At 38.1% G+C, this 18,018-nt stretch overlaps 1 protein-coding gene across 1 annotated transcript; it reads left to right on the top strand.

Moving 5' to 3' along the window:
• Positions 1-5,107: 5,107 nt before the first annotated feature.
• On the top strand, positions 5,108-17,857 carry LOC135632076 (uncharacterized). The gene is made up of 12 exons (XM_065140441.1): positions 5,108-5,423; positions 5,518-5,619; positions 6,424-6,504; positions 9,510-9,619; positions 9,730-9,865; positions 9,945-10,043; positions 14,224-14,329; positions 14,428-14,801; positions 14,879-15,061; positions 15,153-15,350; positions 15,873-16,190; positions 17,333-17,857. The coding sequence occupies exons 1-12, from the start codon at positions 5,112-5,114 to the stop codon at positions 17,423-17,425; spliced, it is 2,112 nt and encodes a 703-aa protein (XP_064996513.1). The 5' UTR covers positions 5,108-5,111; the 3' UTR covers positions 17,426-17,857.
• Positions 17,858-18,018: the final 161 nt, after the last annotated feature.

Here is an 18,018-nt window from a genome sequence, read left to right as displayed (position 1 = left end):
AATCGAATGAGGGCGCGAGGAAGGGCCCGTGCGATCCGAGATGAACGGTTGGATGGAGCCAAGGGAAGGGGAATTGTAGGTTAAATATAAAAATTGATAGCCACGTATTTTTGGCTGCGGTAAGCCAGCAATGATTATTTTTCTTTTTCTTTTTCTTTTATTCCAACGATGATTATTTTTTTCCCATTTAATTATAGTGCCCGAACAATAATCCTGTGGACGGTACAATTAACCTATGTGGAATGAACATTTTTCTCGAATTATGGGTTTCTTTGTTAAATAAATAACACTCTCACATTAAATATTTTCATAAATTATTATAAAAATACGTTAATTGTTAAGACAAAGAAGATATTACTCGAGAAATAGTAAATAAATTATTTATTATTACTTGCTAAATTTGAAAGTGGACCAAAAAGATAAAGATTAGTATTGAAAATAATCTCTTTGAAATTGAGATAAGGTTTTTTTTTTATATTAACCTTCCTTCCTTTTGCAAATTGGATTTGCTATTTTCTTTCTATAATCATGTCCGAATACATATAAGTCAATTGTATTTGAATATTGATCGATCTTTAAATAATTTATTTTTATCTTTAATGATCATCTAAATTAGCGATCACGTCGGACATACACCCAATAGTATTTTTTTTTTGAAGACAATCTTAGTTCGAAAAACAAACTATATCAACTCGATATGAGCATGAGCACACATCATTTTCATATTACCTCTCACACGTCTTCTTCTCTCTCTTTTTCTATTCTTTCATAAATAGCTGCGTTTGTCTTCTTCCTTTCTCTCCCTTCTTAATGTTATCATAAATAACTATCACTTTCTTCTTCCTCTTACAGCCTCCATCCCTGTCTTATTTTGGTTGCAAATATACATCCAAATAATTAGACCTTCAACTACTATTTACATTCATTTTTCAATTGCAATCACCAAATTATTCCCTTCATTAACTTTCTAAGACTAACAACCAAAACCTAAGGGAGTCGAAAAGGTCACCAAGCTGTCAATATTCACACCCTAAGCAATAAGTATAGCATCAAAATCACTATTAAATAAATTATGTCCTATGCATAAATTTAATATTTTGAATAAATTAACCATGATCAATAATTTGTCTCATTATGAATATATATTTATGTATAGTTTTAGATTAATCAAAGTAGTAAGCACAGGAATGACAAGTTAAACACTGCACAAGGACAGTGAAGTCAGTGCACTCAAGTGGTAAGAATAATAGTGCACAAAGGACAGCGAAAACAATGCATTCAAGCAGCAAGCATAATGGTGAACAAGGACAGTGAAATTAGTGCACTCGAGCAGTGAGCAAAATAGTGCACGAGGACAGTGAAATGGGTGCATCCATCTGTGGTGCTGCTCGCAGAATGTACACACACACTATGTACTTGTTCGGCATGCTAATGCAGAGAGACGATCAGAACCTAATTCACATGCACAGCGATGTCGTCAACACATAGTCCTCCAAGAACTCCATTTGATGTGAGAATCTGACAGTCTTTGCTTCAGATTTTAGAATGGAGTTGTGCAGATCTAAATCCTCTCTCTCAAAACTACAGAATTAATTCTGCAGCATGAGAACTACTGGCAAACTGTTCTGACCTTCTCTGACCATGTTTTCAGCACACCTTTATCTTTCCCCCTCCCTCCCCCCCCCCACCCTTTTTATACCGAGGAAAAGTGGGTATCGAGCAGAAAAGTCATGCAGCCCACACTGTAGATTATGGATTTCACCAAACCTCACCCTGGACCATCCACTGTAAAATTAACTTTTTCTTTTTACTCGAACAAAGGATAATTCTTCATGTATACATATATGTATAGCAATGGAAAAGAATCAGAGACAGGACAAGTATTCTCATCTCTTTTTCATCAAAGACTAGCTAAAAAACATCTTTTGCTTTGCTAAAAGCATACAGCAGATGAGGAATTTTGGCTTTTGTTGATGTTGTTTTGGCATTAAAAGCTTGAATGTGTTCTGTTGATAGATGCATATTCTTGTGTGAGGGTGTCTTGCATTTCATCATCATCATCATCTTCTTCTTCCTCTTTTCATCCGTTGCATGGATAATATCCTTTCCACAGCATCAAGGGAAAAAGAAGAAAGAGAGAAGACATAAAAGAAGAGCTTGGCCCTGCCTTGCATGTCCAGAACAATCGGGCAAATCATGTCCAATTTGATAGTGCAATCAATGGCGCTCCCGTGGATCCCCACCACCTTGGCTTGCCTGGGAAATGGTCGACCTGGTTCGAAGGCCATCCTATACAAGAAAGGACAGAGCACTGTTAGATCCAGATGGCAATCGGAAGTGGAGTCTGTTCGATGACCACAGTGTGTGTGTGGGCTGAGACTTCACGTAGAACAACACAGGGAAAGGTTGTCGAGGACAATGGAAGCTTTGAGAGCATGGATGCACATGGACGAAGTGGGCACGGACGACAAGGCCAATTAGACCCCTTGGCTAAAGGGCTCATCCCTTTCAGCAGGATTAGGTTTGCTGCGCAAAAGGACCACAGGCGCCATGGCTTTTATCCCGCGAGACTACAGTAGTCTTCCTTGGGTGGGCTTAAGCAGACAAGGAGGCTGATGACATGGGGAGTGGACCACTTAATGCCAAAGATTGCATCTACAGCTCGTGTCGTAGTCCAGGGGGAAAAAAAGCCTTCTTTCATGCCCTTCTCCTCCTCCTCTTCTTTCTTTTCATTGCTGGGAGAGATACCCGATGGTTAGGTCACAGGATGTGGGGCTTCTACTTTGCCTTTCTCCCGTGGACAGTAATGTGATCGAACCCCGGGGGACCATGCGGTTGATAGAGATGGACGGGGAAGTAGATGCCCACCAGTGGCCACACTCGGAGATGCTTCAACCAATGAACACCTACAAAGAGGTGGTCGGTCTTCTTGCTGAACGCGATACTTAATAATGCTGATATCGCATGACATTTCGACTGTAAAATTTCAATCTTCGAGCTCATTCCATCTGCTCGGAGATGGACTTTACGGGGAATCACCTACTGAGATCTTTGGAAGTTCCAAGATCTCGGATCACTGTACATGATTCTACTCTGCATGTGATGTGCTCCAAGGAAATTATGAGACCCCTTGTGGTCCTAGGAAGGATGTCGCAGCCTTTATCACCTTTTTCCTGCTAAAGGTGGTAGGAACTTCCCTAGCTAGCCTCCCTGATGAGAAAGATGTGAATGAGAGCACCACTCATCATGCATGATCCATACAGGAAAAAGACAGGAGTGGGGATGGGGAGCACTGAGGAATCTCAAAGCTTTTGGAGAGGGGACCTGACCAGTGCGAGAGAAAGAGGAGCCATGGGTTTGGTTTACTTTCATGTCCTCAGAAAAAGCTCTGTTAGTGCTCCGGTGGTCCTCCTAACGCCAAGGGCCTCCATCTGAGGTCTCGAGCAGTGTTGGCTTCGAGTCGTGCTTCATGGATGGAACACAAGCCCAGAGAGAACAAAAAGAGTGCAACAACACAAGAATCTCCACCATGGCTCCTCGAGCTAGATAGTTGATGCCCACAGAATAGACTGTTCTCGGTTATGGCCAAATGCAGATCGTAGATTCGTTCTATGGCCGAGGGAAAGTGCTGATTCTTGTTGTTGGGTTTCGAGTTTGGAATTCTTCTGCAGAGCTACTCGTGGCATGATGCATGCTCCAGCGATGCCGGCCGAACTAAACAAAGTTTGTAGCCCAAACATCAACCGAGAAGAATGGTCTTGAACGCTATTTCCTCGGGTTTTTACCACGATCGTAAGCTTGGGCTCATGACGATGTGATCTCTGGTCCACTGAGAAAGAAATGAAGTGCAGAGCTTATATGGATCACATGCTTCGTGACAGTCGACGCCTCTCTTGGACAAGAAAGAGGAGGAGAAGAGACGTGTCTTCGAGATGGCTCATGAACTGGGAGAACTTTTGCCACAAGTGCCGATGTTATGGTGGATTCAGAGCCATATGTTGTTGTACAAGGCAGAGCTATCCTTGTCAACGGAGAGGGACAGGACGAATTCTTTTCCGGTTTCTTCAGATTTGATCAAACGATGATGTAATTCCGTTCGCATCAATTGCAGAGACTGGATGGATGGATGGATGGATGGATTAACTGCAGCTCTCGAGCTGCCACTGTTATTTGCACTTGATCATGTCAATATGCCATTATTCTGCAGAGGAGGGGAATTCTCTGAGGCTGACAATGGCCACCAGAATGCCATATTTATTGACTGTGATGGTGCTGCTGCTTCGTGTTGTCAGCTTTGGTTAGATCAGGCAAAGTGTGCAAAAAGAACCAGAAATTGTAGAATGCAGGTGAGTTCGAAGAAGGAATCGCCTACCGGTGCACTCCTCGATCTCGTTCATGATCAACGAAAAAGAAGATCAAACGAAGGGCTTCTCAACTTGAACGATTAATAGAAAATTATCATACGACGATTGGAGGAGACATATAAGGAAGGAATGATAATAAATATCATTATATATATATATGTATATAATGTTGACAAATACAAATACTCTTGTTGTAGTACATTATGACCATAATTAGATACATGTATTGTGTTACATCGAACGATTTCCATTTCACATGAATGACACAATGCATGTGCAAACAAACATACACTATTCGTCTCTGTCTCGGTCCAATCCGAGCCCAAATTAAGACGTTTGGTCGGCCCAAATTTCTGAATCTTATGCTCATTAATCGATTCCATAATCTCACTATCAAGGCTCTGATCGATAAAAACACATAACCAATAAAGACGAGTTAGGACATTATTACTTGTCGTTACTGCGTATTTCGCCAGCAATGTCCACCAAGTCGAGCCAAAAACGCTTGATAATATATAATATTATCATTAAAATAAATATGATATAATTTAGTAAATTAGAAATAGACTATCTATTATTTTATTAAACGTAATAATATAGCACCCAAATAGATAATTCCACTCCAATCGTTGAGTGTGGATCTTTATCTTGGATCCGTAACTGTTGGATCCGACCCGACTCCGAAACCGCACGATTCCTTGTGTCAAATATCTCCCCATCGCCTCCCCTCTTTGTTCACGAAGGCTGATGATGGAGTCGATGCCGGTGAATTGGGAAGCGCTTGACTCGCTCGTCGTCGATTTCGCCAACTGCGAACGCCTCTTCTTCCTCGACGACTCCTCCTCTCCCCCGACCTCCCCGCCAATCTCTCCTTCCTCCTCCTCCTCACCCTCCTCCACTCCCATCCCCTCCTCCTCTTCCTACCGCTCGCGCCTCCTCATTCGCCAGATCCGACGGTCGATCGAGGCCGGCGACGTCGATGCCGCCATCCATCACCTCCGACTCCACGTGCCCACGGTCCTCGATGATCGCCGCATCCTCTTCTGGCTCCAAAAGCAGGTAACGTTAGGCTTCAACAAGTCATCCTTTTGTGCTTATTTGTTTGTTCGCTGTGGACGGTTTGATTAATTGCGGCGATTTCGTATATTTCTAGAAATTTATCGAGCTTTTGAGGAGGGGGACCGAGAGAGATCGTGATTTGGCCATCGAGTGCCTTCGCGTGGCTCTTGCTCCTTGTGCCCTCGATTCATACCCGGTAATTTTTTATCTTGATTATCCTTCAATAATTGTTTTCTTTGACCCTCATCGTGTGTTATCTTTAAAATATTTTATTAGTTAGGGCAGGGATGATATGAGGATTAGCGGGTGGGTACTGCACATTTGGAAGTTAAATTGCTTTTGTTTGTATACATTGGGAATTCTTGCTACTGATTCTAACATATGTTTGAACACTTTGTTGTCCCCAATTTTGTTGTTTCATACTGGAACTGCATAATTGTGGCTGTTTGAGTATATAATATGAGGCTCGAGGGTTGCCTAAATTAAGATAAGTAGCAGCTTTGCCTACCTTTGAGATATTGATAGTTGAGGATTCTACATGTTAGATATTAAATGTACTCTGCTGCTTGTACACATGGGAGTTTGGCATGGTTCATGTTAGCATAGTGCTTGTGGGTTAGGATCAAGTGCCATCTATTGTTGACATTCATAGCATACTTGTTATGATTGATTAGAAAGATAAACATGAGCATCATTTGATAACTAGAGTAAATTTTGTAGGAAAACATTTATCTTTTACTGCCATCTTGATGTTATTATGCTTATTCATCGATAAAAGTCAGACTTACTAAAAAGTTTGAAACATGGCATATATGTTTAGTCATCCTAGTGAAGAGATAACTATGCACAATTTGCTCAAAAATTCAAAATCTTTTAGGTTTGCTGCACGTTGTTGATATGTAATAGCACCTGTTATCTTTTCTAATGTTTAACACATGTTTCATGTCCATGCATTTTGTTTTTAATTCTGTATGTTTTTACATGTTTATCCATTCTGTAGGAAGCTTATGAGGAGTTTAAACATTTGCTCTTGGCATTAATATTTAATAAAGAAGATCAAAATTCTCCTGTGGCACATGAGGTAATTACATTAATCCTTTCTTGTTACACAAGAAATTTGGTCGTAATTTATGTTTTTTTATTGTCAAGAGTTATATCTTTGAGAAAACTTTTTGTTGTTTTCACATGTGTTATGGTTTGTTATTTGGAATATCTACCATACCGTTGCAAGATGTGATGATTGTGAACAGCACCAGCGCACCTCTTATTCAGCATCTTTATTCCTTTCATGCTCACCTCATATGTTGTCAGCGTCTTCAACTTAAAACTTGTGCCTCATCTATTAAGGAAATTAAGGAATAATTGACATGTTAGCCTACTGGGTTCTCTTCAAGATTTGTGCCTTATGGTATCACTGATTGAATTTTTTGAAATAAAATGTTGTTGAACTATTTTTGGAGAAATAAACTTCAAATATTAAGATACTACAGACAGAAGCCAGCCATTTATTCTTTCTGAAATATCATTAGTTGTAAAACTTCTCTGAGAGTTCGAGTTTCTTTGTTTTTTTCCACTTTGTCTGTGAGGTGGTAAAACATTAATTTAACAGTAAGAATAATATGGAAGGATCTCCAGTACAGTTTTGAAAATCAGATTTTTGCAATTTGAGAGGTATATATCCAATTGGACATGCATACTTGAACTTTTTCTTGGTCCTTACCTACAAAATGATTACTGGAGCATGCCTGCAACATTGTATATTATGTTCTGGTAGTCCAGGTTCATATTGGTATGAGATATGGTTGTTTTGCATTCATATTCATAAGATATATTTCAATATTAGCGGATTAGTGCAGTGCAACCTTATTTAATATTGCAGCTTGGTGTGTCATGGATAAAAGTCATCGAAATATTCATTCTACTTGCTGGGTTAAGACTCCGTAAATGAACCCTAGTTATACCTTTCTTTACTGGGATCCTCGTGCACTAGACCGCCATTTTATATGCATTGCCATATGTTAGAAGAATTTAATATTCAGATTATAGTTTAGGCTGAGTGCATGATTCTTCAAAGTTATGTAGTCAAATCTTATATCCATCTCATCTTATTTTTAGTTTGTACACCATGTGATCGTTGGGTTCTCATATTGATTTGATCCATATATTGGGTTGTAAGGGAATTTAATGCAAGAATGTGCATTTACTGGTGGGAGACATTCCAGAATTCTAGTCGAAGCTAAATGTAATTGACGAGATTGGTTCCATGTACAATAATGTATGAACTTGTCAAACAGTTTTAGTTGATATGCTATCCCCAGGTTCAAGGCTTTGTCATGTCATCTACACTGCAAATAAAGTCTTGGACCAATGGGTTTTTTTTCTGTTGAAAATGACAGGTTTTCAAGCATAGAATATTGTATATAGCACTTATGGGTTGCTCATGCCAATCCTGGTGACCCATTCTGGTTGTCATGTACCATGTTGGCATGGTATCTTCTAAGGAATCACTCCTCTTATTTTAAGGTTTCTCTAGTTCAAAGAGAGACACAATCCAAGGGTATAATTAAGGATAACCGCACTACTATACTAATGCAAATCACTGATAAGTACAATACAAAATATAAAAAAGATGTCCGGGCATGTCTTTGGGGCTTGCAATCTCTCTTATATATGATATTCTAATAACAAAATTTCTAACTGATCTAGACTAATATTAAAATACCAATATGTTATTGAATATCACTGCTGCATCATCCTTAGTTTAATACCCCGATTAGGAGTTTCCAGGCTATGGGTGGCTCTCTGGAATTGTGTGATCAAACATAGAATTATGATCCCTTTCCGGTTGATGATAGGAGTTGGAAATACCTATTTTATGAGTTGGATATGGAGGCATGCAGGATGTGATATAGCAGACAACATTGTGACAGCTCTCTTGCTAAGGCACACCCTTTCCCCAAGCTTGTGTAGCTAATTTCTGCTCCAGTTCCATCCAAGATCAGACAAAATTGAAGTCTCAAACCATCTCTGTTATGGTCTGACATCTTTAGCTTTGAGCTTAAATATACTCTCTTTATGTTTCAATCTCATTGTATGGTGAGGAACTCACACTTAAGTTCGTTAGTGTGATCCACAAGCCATCACATGCCTAGTATGATGCTGATACCATCCATATCAATCTGTTCCTACCTCGTACTTTTAGTGGAACATGGTTGCATCTTCTTTGACATTCAAACTAGCATCCATCTCCCAAAAAGACATCAAAGGTTAAAATTGTCTCTACTTTGAGCTTCAACTTCTGAAGGAAATCAAGGTTGTTGAAGTTATAGGTTAAGCTTTTATTTATCGGCATGCTGAGAAGGTAGTTGTTCACAGAAATTAGGCTTTTCATGTCCTTCAATTCTGGAGGTTCTCTGGACAAAGCATATAGAGATACCTTTTGGACATTCTTTGGTGGAGATGTCAGATCAATTTAAAGTTTTCCTGTTCTTCATTGCCCTGGTTAGCCTGATATTAACTATGGTTTAGTGTCCACTTTTCGTCACAATGGAAACATAGACTTTTGCTCTGTGCTCAGTTAACTCGATGGTTGTTGGAGTTCTGGTTGCCATTGGCTTTGATGTTGTGGAATTAGCTGACTTTACTATCAGGGTATGGATTCCACCCTTGGTTTAAGGATTGGCCTACCTAACTTCATTGTGGGGTGTGGTTGAGAATAACTTACCTTTGATTTTGAGGTATGAAGTAGTCTTCTAGTATGATAGTCATTCTATGATTCCGGCCTCATCAAGACCATCAAAGTAATGTAGTGGGCTTGGCTAAACTTTATTGTTAACATGATTGTTGGGGTCACCAATAACATGGTTGGCCAGGATACTTGAGACAGGTCAGGTAGCATATTGCTGACGTTGTCAAACCCTTTCTAGTATCCCAATTCAAATTCTAACTGAAACAGCTATACTACCTGTAATATTAGAGTTGGGGTTTGCTGGTTAACCATGTGAATTCTATTGCAGTACTTTTTGATTTTAAAGATAAATTTCTGTAAATGCTACCGCATAAATGAGAATGTTTCATGTGAATCAGTGGTCTGAAAGAAGGAGATTTGACCTTGCTGGACTGCTATCTTCCATTCTAAGAGCTCATTTACATGCCTATGATCCAGTTTTTTCTATGACTTTGAGATATTTAATTAGGTATGTTTCTGGGTCTCTTTTTTTTGGATTTGCAAAAGAAAATCTTTCTTATTTCTGTGAACTCTTTAACCTGCAGCAGCTCTGTGACCTTAGCACCCATTTATGTGCAGTATTCATAAAGTATTTTGCTGCCGTCAAGGTGTTTCATCCCCTATATCAGATCTCACTGAGCGATTGCTTCTAGAGGATAGGGACCCTTCAGCAACCCCTCAAGAGAGTTTGTATGAGGCACCTCCTTTTGATGAAGTAAGCAACCGCCTTGGTTATTACTTCGTCTTTAAAAAAATTTCTGGATGTGTTTTATGTTTTAAGTGATAACTCTCAGGTTGACATTCAAGCCCTTGCACATGCTGTGGAGCTGACAAGACAAGGAGCAATTGATAGCTTAAGATTTGCTAAAGGGGATTTATATCAGGCATTTCAGGTTATTTATTACCGACATGTCACTGCATCTTTCTATCTTCATACGTTGTGTATTTGATGAATATATAGTTTTTTCCCTATAGAGTTTTTATTGCAGGCATTGTACCTATAAAAGATAGGATGAAGTACTTGCACATCTTATGTCTTATTTTGGTAGCTAAGTCCTTCAAAGTTCAATCAATTACATTTTGCTTGAATCTGGTAATTCTTGCAACCAAGAATTGCCTTCTCTCTATTTATGTCATTCCTTTCCCCTGACAGATTGGTGTTTACATTACTATTCCATACTGTCATGGAATGTCATGCGTGCTGATGTCAAGAGGAGGCTCTTTGACACAGTCAAAAAGAGAAAAATTAAAAGGAGAAGACTCAGATTATTACTCTGAAACAGGAAACACATGAAAACATTGACTTATCTGTTCTTTGGGCTCTTTGATAACAACTGGTGGTGGCCAAGAGTTATAGGTAGTTATCTGTAGAGGTGTTACGGCGCTCAGGTTTGACATGGGAAAGACATCAAGGAATGGAGTGACATGCCTAGGTGGTCAGGTTGGCCAGCAAGTACAGAGATGATGGGATCAGAGTGTGTGTGTGTGTGTGTTGAAGGAATGTACAGAGAGCACACTCTACATGACACAAATATATGGCTCCATGTCAGAATCAATTGAAACATGATTTTTGGCTGAAACAAGCTGACGATCTTGTTTTTAGGTTTGGGCACTGAAGTTAAGATTGCCATGTAGCATTTACTACATTTTTAAACTGTTATGCTTTGCTCAAAAGGTTACACCTGTTCATCATGATGATTAAATTGGGCGATTTCTGAAGCAATGATTTATCTGTTAGGTTATTTTGCCGACATTTGCCCTAGAATTCCAAAATTTTAATTTGTTCTCTTCTTTATGGTATCAAAATTTGAAGTCAATAATTTGGGATTCCTAGTGAACAAGCTGTCTAACCAGGCAAACATGATGCTGTCCCAATTGCCTAATCTTTCTAGCTAATCCTCTATTAACATTGACAATATTCCTTAGGTCCAGATATGCTTATAATCGTACACACCAGGACACATTTGTGAATAAATTGGATAAAATCACATATAACATATTTGGAAATACTTGGTATAGAAAAAAGGTATAATAGGAACTAAGATGCATACTGGCAAAGGCTTAGTACTCAAATTAGAAGACATAAGATTTGTATAGTTTTCAAGTTAAAGAATATTTCTCAATTATGTTTTAGTTAATAAAATTTTGAGTTACCATGAGAAGAAGACACCACAGACATTCGCCTTGCACACGGAAGCCGCTGGTCAGAGGCTGTCTGAGGGGGTGACAACGAAGGAGGAAGAGGAGAAAGAGAGGGGAAGGGTTAGTTAGAGGAGGACAACGCTATCACTGTTTGTTGGAGAGGAAGACAATGGCACCGTTGTTGTTCACCGAAAAGGAAGACGAATCTACCTCTGCCACAATTCATTGGAGAGGAAGACATCGTTGTCGCGATTAGGTTTCCCAAGGGGGCAAGCACTCGATCGTGTGGGGTGGGTGGGGGTTAAGATACATTGACTTTGGTCCAATTAAACCAGAATCAAGTAACTAATACATTTAGAACCATGTGGGTTAGGCATTTTGATTTTGGTGGTTCTAGAAATAGACAAGAGAATATAATTAAATTGGATGGACAAAAAATCTATTTAAGTAAAAGCTTTAGATATCTTGGATCAATTATTCAATAAGATGGAAAAATTGATGAAGATATTATTCATAGAGTAAAAACAGGATGGTTAAAGTGGTGAGAGGCATAAGAGTCTTGTGTGATCATCGAATATCTTTAAGATTAAAAGAAAAATTTTATTAAATAGTTGTGAGACCAACAATGCTTTATGGATCTGAGTGTTGAACAGTTCAAAAAAAACATATATAAAAAGTTTATGCTGCTGAGATGAGAATGTTGAGATAGATGTGTTGAGTTACTAGGAAGATAGGAAAAGAAATACTTTTATTCGTGAATAACTAGGTGCCGCTTCGATAGAGGATAAGATGAGAGAAAATCGTTTAAGATAGTATGGGCATGTGCTGAAGAGATCTTCGGATACGATAGTCAGAAGAAGTGAAATAATTAATGTAAGTGTTATAAGGAGAGATAGAAGAAGACTTAAAAAGACTTTAGTAGAAACTATAAATAAGATTTAAGCACTCTGAACTTAACTAAACATATGACTTTTTATGAATCTCAATGGCGACAAAAGATCCATGTAACTGAGCCCAAATAGTTGGAACTTACGGCTTTGTTGTTATTATTGTTGTTGGGTTAGGTGGTTCAATCAAACCATAATTAAGAACCATATCCACACATCAATTGAATCAAGCGAGCACTTGGCCTGCCCAGTGCTTGGGCCTAGGCACGCATCTAAGCTGTGCCTAGTTGAAGGCGCTCTCTTGGACCTATTCCCAAGTGCTCGGGCCTTGCCTTGCCTCACCTTGCCTAGGTGTGTAGACGAGCGCCCGAGCATCCAGTGATTTCCTTGGAAAATCTTAGGAGATAGCTTTGCAATTTAATTCTGGTTATTAAATGGAAAATGAGCATGTGAGATGCAGATTTTGACAGGTTAAATTTCTTACTGCAGACTATGTATGCTATATATAATGGAAGAGTAAGATGACATTGAGATTGTTGAGGGAAAAATTACTCTTGTCCAGGTGAATTCTCTAATGTTAGATTTTGGAACCAAACTGTCATATTAGAATAAATAATCTCTATCTATTTCATTGTATGTATTTTCACACAGAGAAAAGGAAAACATATTGGTTACATGGATGTATGGTATAGTATAAAAGAAAATTGTCGGGCAATAATTAGGTTTAGCAAGATCTGGCATTGCTTTTGTAAGGCCAAGAGCAATAGAAGCTATTCAAGCACCATGCTTTCATCTTGTGAAAAACTAAATAATTCATATAGAGACTTGGAAATCACACTTTTAACTTGCAGATTTTCATGGTTGTGGAAAATTGTATGGAAAAAAAAAAAGCTCGGGAGTTGGTTCATGTTGGGTATGTGAAAACATTTAAGTGGAGGATACAGAAAAATTTATGGTGTCATAGAGAGAATTGGCAATCACTCTTTTTAGTTGCAGATTATTCATAGTCATGTAAAACTTGATGGGAAAAATTCACACTAATTGTCTAGCTGCTTAAGTATTATCATGTGAAAAGTAGTAAGTCCCTTTCTCGGGGTTCTTTTTTTTCATTCTTGTGTTTCATACAACGAGTTCTTTTATTTGTTTCCTTGAGTTGGTTCCTCAATAATTAGTCGTTATACCTATGCTTTTGGTTTTATAAATAGTTGTATTTGAGCTGTCATTTTTCATTTTTTTTCTACATCTTGTTATTCAATAGAAAATCTAGCTCACCTTTAGTTAGTCAAGAACCTCTGCAGTGGCTGCTGTTGTGATTTTACAGCTGCCTTGGTGGTTAAATATTTATTTAACACTACCTTACAGTCAAGGCGTAAGATGATGATGAAACCAGTATTGTGAGATCATAGCTTCAGCTATTGATACTATCGAGCCATTTGGTATCTGGATGCTGTCAATATTCATTGCGTTATGTTTATGTTTTTTACTGGATGATGGCTGTGCTGATCATATTTTGTATAGAAACTCATGGAAAATTAACTTCAACAATGAGCTTCAGTAATGAGAGGTTGACTATATGCTCTCAAGTATAATCTGTTATAACTCTGGAGCTATACATTAATAGTGATGATCATTATGTTCAAGCAGTCTGGAGATGTTGGAGTTGAGTATCACTGTAGATCTTCCACATTTGATATCTTATGCCTTTTCCAAGGGCTGAAGTTATCAACTGCCAATTCAACTGTGTTTATTTCATTGCAAGTTATGTCAACATGGTTGTGTATCGTTTACCTCAACCTCATACATGATATAAATAAGAATACCTTAAGAGGCTTGCTAGCTGCTGGATTTTCATATAGGAACTGAGTAGTCATTTCCAATGCATTATGTATCTGCCTTGGCACACAAAACCTCCATCCAGGCTAAGTATGCAGAATTTGTCAACTATGATGTTATGATTTGTGCTTAAGTTGTTTGTTTCCTTGATATCTTCTATTTAGTGAAACTCCTTAAGATAGTCACTGTTCCCTCTTCTTAATTATTTCAGAATGAATTGTGCCGGATGAAATTGGATCTTTCAATTCTTGACAAGCTTGTCCATGAGTACTGTGTTTATAGAGGCATCATTGATGGAGTTTCTAATTCTCCACCAGGTATAACATGATACGACATAGTCACTTTTAATTGTGAATACATTTGAATTGTGAGATCATCCTGTGGTATAACTATGATCTTGAACATAATTCATCAGGGGATTGCTCTTCAAACATAGAATGCACAAGTAGTAAACTCTCTGATGGTGAAACTTCTGTGAACAATGCTGATGCTGAAGGTTTTCCGGAATCTTATGCTGATGTCATAAGCATTGGTGAATCAAGATTTGCTAGCGAAGTGATTAACAATCATGAAAATTGCAGCATTAGTGATGTTAATAATCAAGAGACTTGTTATAGAAGGTTGAGAAGGAGCAGAAATTATTCAACGGGACATAGGAGACGAAAAAGGTGGAGGGGCCGGGTTGAGGAGCTGGAATATTCGCCACGTTCTTCTGTGCTGGGGATACCGAAACCAGAAGTTATGGGTTGGCCACCACGTGGTTCTGAGGATACAATTCAGGAAGAACTAGTAAGCTTGATTTTGCCAGAATAAATTTCCACATTTGCAGTTATAAGACTGGTAGCTGATTTTGTTCTCTTTTTCAGGACTGCAAAAACTTGTGTTTCTCTGAGAGTTTGAAAAATGTAGAGGATCATAAATATGAGATTATTTTAGAGATGAGGGAACTGGCTTGCAAGGGAATGGCTGCAAAAGTTGTGGAAGAAATAAATGCAATAGATCCAGACTTCTTTATCCAAAATCCTAATCTATTATTTCAACTAAAACAGGTGCAACTGTTGCTGTTTGTTCTAGTCGGTCATATATGTTCTCAATGAAGTTCAAAGGATCATGATGTTTTAATTTATGCATTGATGTCAGGTGGAGTTTCTTGCTCTTGTCCAGAGTGGTGATCTTGCTGAGTCTCTCAAGGTAGCATGTACTCATTTAGGCCCTTTAGCTTCACAAAACCAAGATCTGTTGAAGCCTTTGAAGGAAACTTTGTTGTGTCTGCTTAAGCCTAGTGAAGATGCTTTTACAAAAGGGACTCCTTGGCCTATCCTTGCCACATCTCTGCAGGTGATTTTTTTTTTTTTGCTTCTTTATTTGGTTAATTAAAAGTTGCTGACTTATTTGCTTGTTTGTCAGTTTCTCTTTTCCTTTCTCTTTTGTCTATGCTTGTAAATTGAACAGAATTTGTACATTAAGTTCCATTTTCTTGTTTGGTTGGCTGGCTTATATAAGAGGGAAAACACCTTGGAGAAATATCCATGTTGTCTTTATTTGGAGTTATCTTTCTTGGTCATTTGTCATGATTTGACATTTCACAGTACATTGACTATACTGCTTGGTAAATGCAATATACTGTTTAAATACCAACATTAAATAAATTGTAGAACATTCTTGGTGTAAACACAATATTCCAAATACTTGAAAATATTTTTTTGAATGTCCTGATTGGTATGTATTAGTCTGGTAGGGTTCATTAGTGGTACTGGACTGATATAATTAATTTTGTAGTTGACTACTTGGAGAAAGATGCTGCTACTCCTGCTTTATCCAAACCATTGTGCCAATTAATGCATTTTTCTCTATGGACAGGTTGCAATGGGTAAGAAGTTTGGTATTGAAGAACCACAACTTATGAGGATAGTGAGAGCGACACTTCATACGCACAATGAGTGGTTTAAGTTTCAGATGTGCAAAGACCGGTTTGAACAATTCCTGAAAATAGATCAACTGAAAGATATTGATACTCCAATGTCCAGTAATCCTGCAGCGAAAGCATTGTTAGATGACACTGCAAATGGATCTCAGATCACTATATGTTCAAGTAGCAAGATGCAGGAAGATGGTGGAAGCCCACAAGCATCATCTGGCGAAAATGTTTGCGATGAAAATGCAATACTTAAAGTTATGGTAAGATTTAGTTTGGCCTTTTCTTACCTTTGATTTTGGAAAATGGTCCATTGGTTGGATATTGTTTGTATCTATTCTTGCAACTTCTCTGTTTTCCCATACTACTGATCTACACAATTTGGCATTGCCAACTGTAGCCATTCCCAAAACTGCAATTAACTGTAGGAGTTTTGGATGTCCATATGCATCTCTTTCCATCTTTTGTATATTTGTCTTATGCTAATATTTTTTTATCAATCCTTACAGATTTAGTAAAATGTGGTCCGTTCCAAGTTCCAAGTTGGTTGCTGGATTTTTATTGATGCTGGCGATAGCGGTTTATTTCCTCCGTAAAAGCATGACAATTTTGCTATTAGAAAAATACATATCTAAGTGCACTAAGTACACAGTCCGAAAATAAGAATTGCAGACTTTGCATATGATCATGAACAATATCATTCTTCAGTTGTGAAAAAGTGCAAAGTTTTGACTGTTATATCTAGAGTGCAGTTGTTCATTGTAAAAGGAAAAATAGAAAATGCAGTTGAAGACTTAAAATCTTCCAATATGCAAGTAACAATATATGATGGATCCACTTAGGGGTAAGTTCTTTGAATCATATTTGGGATAAAAATTTGCCATGCTACTTGAAATATGGATTTTTGTTTGGGGAGCTAATTTCATGTTCATGAAGGTGTTTACAAATTATCACTGCCATGTAACTCTTTCATACTTGTCTACCTCAGCAGTACCTATTAGTCAGCTAAAATCCTTTCACAGTTATGGTTTGCTTTTATGCCATGTCAGTGTCACTGAGCCTGCCCTTTTTATATGCTATGTCATTGTCATGTCATCGGCTGCATGTTGAAGGAATAAATGCACTTTAATCTTTGTGTGGATTTTTCTGAAGTGTATATAAATTTGCATACTTGTTTGGTTTTTGCATCACTTGATAATTCCAAAAAAAATTGTAAACTCATCTGTGATCTAATATATGGAAGACGAGGCTGAGAGTTGGAAAAATAGGGGTACCATCTTCACATAGAGTGTATCTTGTTGCCCAGTGGGGCTGTACTTGTGAATTTTGCTATCAGTCTTGAATGTTTACATGTCTTATCTTGTTCTTGGGCCACCTTGATGTGAATGCCTTGCATCTGTCGCAGGAATTCCTGGCTTTGCCGCGGGCTGATGCGATTCATCTTCTCATGCAATACAATGGGAATGCTGATACTGTCATTCAGCAGATATTCTCTTAGTTTGTCATGTAAATCGTGATCGAAGATTTGTCAGGTTTTTTTTTTTTTTTTATATAGTACATTTTTTATTGGATTGGTTTCACAGATATACTTAATGTGTTTTTCTCGGTGTACTACAGAAGCCTAATATGCTCTCACACCAAACTGTATAATTATTTCTATGCTCTTCATAGAATCAATCCTATGTTCGTAAACATCACGTGTCTGTAATTGACATATGCCAACGACTTGGTGTATTCAGGAGCAGTCATGATCCTGAGAGTATTGTTTTTTTGTGTTTGCCGTGATAGCTAAAAAATGTTGGAAGATGGGAAAGAGGAAAAGAAAAAACATGTACTATATGGTTCTTTGATGTGTAAAGAAAACATGGAGATAGTTGCTTTTGCATCTGATAATGTTCCAATAAGTGAATATATCTCTCATGGTATTGTACTTGTATGGTGTTGTTGCAGGAGAGGTTCTGTTAAACTCATTTCACATATTCACGATGGACGTGAAGCAGGAAAGGGTTGGTTCATTCCTTAGCTTCCCTTTTGTTGTTTGAGATAATACTACTACTGCGGTGATCTTAGGTTTTCCCCTCCCCTTTTTCT

Source organism: Musa acuminata, chromosome BXJ3-2, assembly GCF_036884655.1.
Source record: "Musa acuminata AAA Group cultivar baxijiao chromosome BXJ3-2, Cavendish_Baxijiao_AAA, whole genome shotgun sequence".
Classification (NCBI taxonomy): Eukaryota; Viridiplantae; Streptophyta; class Magnoliopsida; order Zingiberales; family Musaceae; genus Musa; species Musa acuminata.
This window is presented reverse-complemented; position numbering and strand designations above follow the sequence as displayed.